Source organism: Octopus bimaculoides, chromosome 15 (genome assembly GCF_046866305.1).
Source record: "Octopus bimaculoides isolate indiv1 chromosome 15, ASM4686630v1, whole genome shotgun sequence".
Lineage (NCBI taxonomy): Eukaryota > Metazoa > Mollusca > Cephalopoda > Octopoda > Octopodidae > Octopus > Octopus bimaculoides.
This window is the reverse complement of record NC_142942.1, coordinates 47,796,397-47,806,396: the sequence shown is the minus strand read 5'-3', so window position 1 is coordinate 47,806,396 and position 10,000 is coordinate 47,796,397. Positions and strand designations below refer to the sequence as shown.

At 36.6% G+C, this 10,000-nt stretch overlaps 1 protein-coding gene across 1 annotated transcript in view; it reads right to left on the bottom strand.

Annotated features, from left to right (window-relative positions):
- Positions 1-4,849: 4,849 nt before the first annotated feature.
- The window catches only part of LOC106878610 (protein EFR3 homolog A), a 5,727-nt gene continuing 576 nt past the window's right edge, over positions 4,850-10,000 (bottom strand). Inside the window, exon 2 of the mRNA XM_014927881.3 lies at positions 4,850-7,296. Within this exon, the coding sequence (XP_014783367.1) occupies positions 4,883-7,276 (2,394 nt within the window). The 5' untranslated portion in view covers positions 7,277-7,296 and the 3' untranslated portion in view covers positions 4,850-4,882. The remainder of the gene's footprint in view (positions 7,297-10,000) is intronic.

Genomic DNA, 10,000 nt, shown 5'->3' with positions numbered 1-10,000 from the left:
GTATCGATATTAATGTTTGAGTTGATGGTGTTGGCGTTGTTGTTGGTCGAAATATGACATGGTGTGACTGTTAGAGATTGTCCGTGTGTCGATGGAAGTGGTGGCGTTAATGCTGTGCTGGATGGTTGTTGCTTGCCGTGTTTGTTGTTATTGTATTACCTAAGGTTAACCTTCATTTAACAGAGTTATATTCCTTAGTATTCCAGTCACGACCATCTCTTCGGTTTTTAATATACCTCAAACCAAGGACCATTTTATCCAACGCGTTTATTTTTCTTCACATGGTAACTGCGTAGTTTGGGGAAAATTCAGCTGCTATTTCTAGCACGTCGAGAGAAAGTGCTTCTTGTTGTTGGTGGTGGTGATGATGCTGCTGGCATTTGTTGGCGATGGTGTGGTAACGTTAGTTATGGTGGTGCTTGTAGAGAAGATGGTGTTGTTGGTGGTGCAGGTGTGTTGATATGGTGGCGGGGTGGTACTTCGAGTTTTGTGGCTTCTGAGGCAGTAGAGTTGAAGAAGCGGAAGTGTGCCGGATGAAATCCCACGTGCTGTTTAGTTACGTTTCTTTGTGTTCATAATTCGAATCCTCCAAAAATCGATTAAACAAGGACCAATAAAATTCGAGCCAATTAAATCTACTCTAGACTTACTTATTTATTTATACTTTTATCTATCTACATAACTTTTATCCTTTATCTTTTTCTCGTTTCAATCATTAGACTGCGGTCATACTGGGGCACCGCTGTGAATATTTAGTCGAATAGATCGATCCCGGTAATTATTTTTTAAACCTGGTACTTATTCTATCGTTTTCTTTTGCCGAACCGCTAAGTTATGGCGACGCAAACACACCAACACCGTTTGTCAAGAAGTGGTGGGAGACAAACACACACACACACACACACACACACATATACATATATACAACGGTCTTCTTGTTAGTATCATCAAATCTAGCGCTGCTGCTGCTGTTGCTACTACTACTACTTTGCCGCCGTTACTGTTAATGCCGCTGCTGCTTGTGCCGCCGCTGCCGCCGCTGTTGCTGCTGCTAATTATAATGAATATAATGCTAATTATAAAGATATTGCTGCTTTTGTTATCATTGACATTACATCACTGAATAGAATCATGGTTCTCGATTGGAAATCGAACGAGGAGTGATTAGTTTGAAGGAAACCACAAGAACGATCATTTCTTTAGAATCTGATTTCAACCCAAAGACAGAAAATAATGAAACATTTTGGGGCTTATTCTTCAATCTCCTCGTTGAATATAATGAATTGAAGATTGTTCGAATTTAAGAAAAAGCATCCGCCCTGGTTCTCTGTTAGTCTTTCGGTTGCTCTTTTAGTTGTATCAGTCATTGATCAGCGGCCCTGCTGCAGCAATGCTTTGAAGGATATAGTCGAACGAATCGACTTCCGTAATTACTGTTAAAAGTTTGGTTAATTATTCTGTAGGACCCTTTTGCAGAACTACTACGTTAGGGGGATGCAACCAAACCAATATCGTTGGCAAGCGGTGGAGACACAAACGCACATACATACACAACCACGCACACGCACACGCACGCACGCACACACACACACACACACATACACACACACACACACACGTACACACATTTACGTACCTGCGTAAGTACATAACCAAACACACACACACGTGGTAACATGGGCGATTATATATATGTGAGAGAGAGAGAGAGAGAGAGAGAGTGTGTGTGTGTGTGTGTGTGTGTGTGTGTGTGTGTGTGTGTGTGTGTGTGTGTGTGTGTGTGTGTGTGTGTGTGTCTTTGTGCCTAAATTCGTTTTGTTCATTTCTGCCTAAGTTCGTTCTTGTTTGTTTCTGTCTTAGTATACATTCGCTAGCGTTTTCCCAGATGCGTAATAAGAGCTCTGGCGCCTCCAAAACTGAGTGGTCGCAATGGTAATTGGCGCCTGACCACTATGATATTTTAGGTCATTGACTGATGAGGAAAAATCACCTACGAATATTCCATGTATCGTGTCTGCCGAAATTTCCCGTCGGTTATGTTGGTTTTTGTCTAGTTTTCCGTTTGCTCTACTTTCGTCTAGCCTCTTCTCCTTGTGCTTTTTCTGTTCAACCCTTGATATGTGTGTGTGTGTGTCTGTGTGTGTGCGCGCGTGTGTGTATGCGTGTGTGCATGTGTGTATGCATGTATGTATGTATGTATGTATGTATGTTTGTATTACAGTTTCCATTTTCAAATAAAAGCTTGTCAGCAGTAGTCAATATGGCGGCGAAAATTTCACGCATAATACGTTGATTCATATCAGGAAGAAATCTCTTTTCTGTCAATACGAGAATACATTACGATTAATTCACTTCTTACAATGGGAAAGTAGTTTTATTTCACTTCTTCTGTCCCATATATTTTACCTTCATATTAAGTATTCGTAAGAGGGATTGAGAGAAGGAGAGAATCAAATTATTAATATCTGTATATCACTTTTATTGTATTAGTTAAAACTAAATGACGATAAGATGAATCTACACTGTATGCATTTAAAGTCTCTTTTTTATAGAGTATAGACCTTTCCGATTTTAACAAATTTCTGGAGTAAAGTTATGCGATTTATATTTAAACAAGATTATATTTGTATCAATTATAAAATCAATTATAAATTGTTTCTATGCGTGAAATATCCGCAATCATGTTGAGTATAAATAATTGCTTCGTAACTGATATATTTGATTATTTCTCACTGCTGTATACAGAAATATATAGGCTGGACTTTTCTTTAACTGTCTTTTTACTATAAGACAAAAAACTTTCTCTACAGTAACTGCAGTGAATTTACATTTTAGCAGTTTAAATATATCACAAACATATTTAAACTAACCTAGATTGTGTGTGTGTGTGTGTGTGTGTGTGTGTGTGTGTGTGTGTGTGTGTGTGTGTGTGTGTGTGTGAGAGTGTGTTATATGCTATGACTTGTATATTCATACTCAATTTATTGCAGACAGATTCGATTGTGAATAAGCTAAACGATATTATATACCCACGAAGGAGAACAACGTCTCCTTTCAGACTAACGTATGTTTGTAATTTACCCGATTCATTAACACTATAGAAATTTCACTAGATTCTGTAGAGCTGGGTAGCTCTGGGTGTGGAGACATAATGATGTTAAACAGTGGGTGCATGAGCGTCTGTGTGCATAACGAAATTCAGAATACACAATGGATAAGTTAACCATGGAAGCTATTAGCTTGATGCGCAGACAAATCGAACAAATGAGTCGTTTCTGACATAAATTTTCTTCGAAATAGGTTTCTGAGTAGGAAGAAGGGCGGAAAAAAATGAAGCTAGATAACGATAATAGAAGAAGACTTCCGAGTGAAATGGTCATATATTTATGTCCGTCTCTCTGTCTGCATATCTGTGTGTGTGCGCGCGTGTGTGTAGAAGGTTGAAAAGTAACACACGAGTTGATATGTATAAGGAAAATAAGACAAGGTAGAAAATGCTAAAATAATTTTATCATGAAGAACATTTTAGTACCGGTTTCAGTCTTTTCGACTTTTTCAACTTAGAATAAAGCAGGAAAAACAATTGAATTGAAGAAAAATGAAATGAAATATGTCTTTTAAAAATATTTCCATAGTCTTTAAATAGGTAGGACATTTTCCATTTATTCTCTCTCTCTCTCTCTCTCTCTCTCTCTCTCTCTCTCTCTCTCTCTCTCTCTCTCTCTGTTTTGTGAAGGCTCAGTAGGTAGAAGCAAATCTGAAGAAATAATTAATAAGAATGCAGAAGAATTATGGTTCTGTATTTCGATTGTTTAAACAGCAGCAACCGAGACGTCGAAGAAAAAGAAAAGGAAGAAAAAGAAGGAGTAGGAAAAGAAGAGAAAAAAGAAGGAAAAAAGACGGGAGTGGTATGACAGTAGCAGACTGTTCGTAGAATCCTCTTTACTGGTCAAGTGACCTAAAAGTGACCTGTTGTGATTGTAGCAGTAGGGATTGGAATTGTTCTAAATAAATTCAGGAGTGGTAACTGTTTTGAATATATCGCTTTTAATTTTTGCGTGGGTTCTATTCTAAGATCCTTGTAGTGTCATCTGTGGTGGAAGCATTCAAAAGGGGTTTATATTTTGCGATAAAATATGATTCTTTGCTATTGCACTGATTATAGGTTGCATCGTCCCTGAATTTATAGAGGGGAAAAATTTCTGAAGTTGGGTTGTTCGTTAGTGGTGCAAATGCCGATGTGTTCGCTTAATGCTATTTTTCTGTATTCCCGAATTTTAATCTGGGATATATGTACGGTCATCTTCTCGGCGTAGACTGTTTTTGGTTTGGCCTATATATTGCTCTCGACATTCTGAGCACACGCACACACGCACACACACACACACACACACACACACACACACACACACACACACACACACACACACACACACACACACACACACATACATATATATATATATATATATATATATATTCTTTTATTCTTTTACACGTTGCAGCTCTAAGGCTGTGGCATACTAGAGCACCGCCAGTGTAATCACCTTTTCAATGGCTAATCTTTTTTCAATGGCTTTTAGTGAAGGAAGGAGTTTGACACTCCTGCCATCATATTGGTTCATGTGGGACCTTGGATAGCAGAAGATCAAGCTGTTTCATGTAAACATTTACCTCCACTCCATGAAGATCCCTCAGATCTTTTAGCAAGGCGTTAAAGAGTTGTGAGCCCTTGAGTGTATCCATAGAACATAAAAAAAACAAACAAACAAAGAATGTATATTGCAATGGTTCTGCTGTATTTTCTTTGAAAATAGCAAGACCAGAAAATTTGCGCAAAGACAAATGGTATGATAAGCATTGTTTATTCATTTTAATTTTCTCAATAAATAGTTACGGGAATCTGAATGTCTTCATATAAATAAGAAGGTTCTAGGCTTTTGTCTAGTAATACATTTAAAGATATATCTGGCGAGTCAGTGAAGGTAGCAAGGGCCTTTTTTAAATTAGCTTCAAAATTTTTCTGTTTATCTTTCGAAGTTTGCACAATTTCTTCGAATGCTCCATACTTAAATTTTCTATATATCTGTATTCGTTTGTCGTTTTCATTATCTTCTGTAATTAAGTTTGTCCTTGTTAGCACTTCCTTCATAGCGTCAAATGTGAATTCTTTATCATCTTCTAAACTCTGCGTCATTCGATGAAATAGTTCAAATTCACTATCAAAAATATGAGCAGGGGTGGGCATCTCCATTATACTCCTAGCACTGTCAGCTGAAAACGATTTCTTCATCCTTACAGATGTGTTTAACTCTACGTTGATACTGCTAGCCAATTGAAAATTTTCAAAGATGACCTTCCGAGAAAACAACAAACTCTCATCTATGACAAAGTCTTTCGGATAAACCTTTGCCGCAGATTTGTTATTGTATACAAAATCAGGGAGCAAATCCTTAGCTTCCTGAGCTCTGAGTTCAATTATTTGACTTATATGAGCCTGTATACCTGCAATAACAAATAACTTACTCAAGAGGCTCATGTAAGCTGCTATCAGGCTGTGTACGGCAAACGCGCGTTTCGTTGACAGATAGGCGTGTAAGGTTACCATGTCTTGTATATCGAATGCTAATCTGTAGAGATCAACTATAATATCTTTACAGCCAAACTCGACAGCAATCAAGGCCATTGTGCAATAAATCATTTCAAAGTTTTCAATATCATTATTTTCCAGTTCGATACTTTCATAAATATGCTGATAAAAAATATACCCATTTTTTTTCATGAATATTTCGTCGTGTCTTGGTGTTATTTCTAATGTTATCTGAGACAGATCTTTCAACAGGCAAACCTTACTAAGAATGGTTGTATTTTGATGTTTGTCTAAGAGACCGTGTACAATCTGCTCAACTCTCACTCTAAAACGGGGATCTTTGTTTTGTGATATTTTTAATAGAAGAACGAGAAACTCGGGAGAAAAAGCGTTCATTCCGACAACAAAACGTAATTCATTAGAAATTTTATGAAGAACCATCAGGATCATTTTCTGTAACTTGATAATCTGAAGGATTTCGAAACTTTGGCCTGTGCCATCTGCTGGAAATTTTCCCAATAGGAACATCATAGCATCAATTTTCTGATAGCACGTTAACCTGTTTGCTATTTGACAAATAGTATTAGCGGCAGTATTCTGGAATGTCTCTTCTAATTCCCTGTATTGCCAGTCTGAGTGATCCGAGTGAACGGAGTGTTTTAAATGCTTTAGTAAAGAATCAAAGACTTCCAGCATCGTAGGAAAGACACAAGATTCCGAAGCAATCAGCACATTCTGGAAAACAACATCAATGATATTTGTCTTGATTACAGGTTCATTTTCTGTGTAGTTATCCATGTGATAGACGAGCATCTGAAGAACTAAATAGCTGTATTTGCTTTGAATCGAATTCATTATGATTTTAAAAGCTTTCACTGCAAAATCATTTGGCGCCCAAAGCTGATGGTAATCGAAGTGGACTAAAACAGGTTTTAGTATTGACTTAATTGTACCGAACGTAGCATGGTGTATAAGACCACTGAATATTTTTTCTGCAGTAGAAGCAAGGGAAGCGACATCTTCCAAATAGCTCTGTTCTGGCGACAATGGTGAACTATCATGCATGTTGTAAAGGAGCGAGGATATAATTTTCTGAATCTTTTCACTTTGCCAAATATTCAATTCTTGTTCATCATTGATAGCTTTGCGTATTATTCCTTGGATTCCACGCAAACCAGTTATTCGAATTCGATATTTAGTCAGCCCTGTTGCGCTTTTGCAATAACACATATCTTTAAAGCGTAATACAAAGACGTCGTACCAGTCGTAATAGGCATGTGTGTCTTCGTCTATGAAAGTAAACTTTATAAAATAATCCGTTGCAAGCACTTGCAGATCGATACAGTTGTTGTCAAGTAATTTCTTAATCACATTTAGATAATTCGGTGTTAATAAATGGAGTCCATGCACACTAGACGCCAGAAGTAACTCGTACATAGCTTCCATAGTGAGGAAAATATAACCAATTCGGTAATGACGGTATATATCTCTTTGAATTCGTTGGGCAAAATTCTCGGCAATGTCAAGAAACTTATCAGGCTTAGAGGAAGCATAAAGTAGTAACTTATCCATTCTGCATTTAATAAGACCATCATCAGGATTGGCTGGAAAGATTTTCGTTATCAACTTTTTATGTCGAGGCTTTAGAGACATGCAACATAAGTAGTATAATCTCGCTCTAATCATTATCAAGGATTTCTGTTAACCTGTGATATACAAAAAAGAAAGTTTATTTATGTAGAGATAAATATTATCGTTTTTCTTTATTCATTAGCAAAATAAAAAATGTGGGAAGATAGGTAACAGGGCTTTGTTTAGAGTTTTATGGTTTAGCAAACAAAAAGTGATGTTTGGCTTTCTCCCAAATAGTGTAAGTTCAGTCCTACTTCGTGGCACGTTGGGCAAGTGTCTTCTACTATAGTTTCGGGCCGACCAGAGCTTTGTGAGTGGACATGGTAGACGGAAACTGAAAGAAGCCCGTCGTATATATGAAACTGCGACCTGTTCATTGACAAATTTGAACAGATCGCGGTTTCAAAGCAACGAAAATATTTTGACAAATTAAATTTAAATGTTGAAGTGAATCTAACGGGTTTTTTTGTCTTATTTTAAATGGCTTATAAACACCTTCCACGCTGCAATTGTTCATATATATACATACATACATACACACACACACACACACACACACACACACACACACACACACACACACACACACACACACACACACATATATATATATATATATATATATATATATATATATATATATACATAGACACACACACACACACACACACACACACACACACACACACATATGTGTGTGTCTTTATACATATATATATATATATATATATATATATATATACACTTTAAGCCCTTATTATAATATTCCTTCATATTATAAAGTGCTGCTGAAGAACGATTTCACATGATAACTCTTCTCTCATATCAATATCGTATGATATCAATCTGTCTTCCATCTTCCCTTCCCCACACTTATCCTTTGCTTCTATATAACTTTCTCCTACTCTTCCTCCCCTTTCCCCGTCCTTCTCGTTCTCCTTTTCCTCCCGTTCTACCTCCTCCTCCTCCTCTCTCTCTCTGCCCCCTGCCTTAGATTTTTGATATCGTCAGTAAAGATTCATAAAATATGAAAACCAAATTACGACGTTTCTGGCAGCCAATCGGAGAGCGTCTTATTACTAATGACTTCTGTCTCTGGGCATATAGCACGTTATATTGATACGCTGGTCTTATCAGCTATTTCTAGCTCTAAGCACACAAACGCGCGCGCAAACACATTCGCACAAATACCCCCTCCACACACACACACACACACACACACACTGAAAGACATATAAATATACATACATAACAGTTTTTATCTGACATTTATGTAGTATGGTGTCTAAAAGTTGTTGTTGTTGTTAGTATTATTATTATTATTATTGTTATTATTATTATTATTATTATTATTATTATTATTATTATTATTATTATTATTATTATTATTTGGTGTAACTAGATCCTTTTTTTTTGTTTTCGCCATCTTATTGATTAATTTTTTTTATTTTCGGTTAGTTCCCCCCCCCCCCTCTGTTTTGTTTTATCCTTATACAGAAAATCAATCAAAAAGGGGGAAAATTGTGGGGGGGATAAAATTATCGAACGGTGATAAAGGAATAATAAAACAGGAATTACTCAACAAGAATAATGGTATAGTAAGATATACTACTGCAAAAACTGCGAAAATTATTAAGGGAACTGAATTACTGTACAGGAAAAGATGAATGATAAGACTTATGAATTATTGAACAAGAATGGACGAATAATAGCATAAAAGATTTAGTGAACATGAATAAGGGGAAAGTAAGAGAAAAGAGTTACTGAAGAAGCATAGGGGAATAGTATGACATGAATTACTGAAGAAGAGGGATAGGGAAATAATGAGATGTGTGAATTACAGAGCATGAATAAAGGAACAGTAAGACTATTTACTGAACAAGAATAGAAGAATCGAAGGGTAAAGACTTTGTTCAATAAGAGGAGAGAAATAGTTTCATGAATTTCTAAACAAGGATTGAGGAATAGCAAGTTGAAGGAAATAATGAACAAGAATAGAAGCAGAGTAAGGTAAATGAATTATTATGCAAGATTAGAGGATTAGTAAGACAAATTCCCAAACAAGATCAGGGGAATAGTAATATGAATGAATTTGTTTGAGTGCTTTAGTCAGAAGAGTTGAGATAGCGCACGTGACAATGTTTGGGTCTCAAGTGACAGGATTGCGGAGAGCGGAGTGGAAGTTATAGTTTGGGACCTTTAACTTGAAAGGATTTGTTGCAGCCATTTGAAATGAAAAATTATGCCACCACCTAACCTAATGATCCTGCCAGTGTACTATCCAATATCAGCAGCAGCAGCAGCAGCAGCAGTAGCAGCAACAGCAGCAATAACCACAGCTATGCTTACATGACCAAAACACAACACAGCACTCACGGCCTTCGGAGACATTTTTTCACCCTCAGAATTGCTAAAGCAGGGAATGAACCACTTGTATTAGTCGTTAGCTGTCAAAACACTACATCCTTCAGAACTTCCATACTTCCTAAAATTCGCCAACAGCATACCTGATGTCACCTTTAAAAAAAAATTCTTTTTTTTTAGTTGTAGTGCACCTGAGGACATTATTATTTTTTTTTCCTTAATAAAAACAAAAATGATAATAATCTTTTCTACTATAGGTATAAACCCTGAAATTTTGGGGAGGCAGGAGGGCTACTTGATTACATCGAACTCAGTGCTTCATTGGTATTTATTTCATCGACCCCCGAAAAGATGAAACACGAAATCGACCTCAGTGGAATTCGATCACAGAATATAAAAATTAAAAAAAAAAAA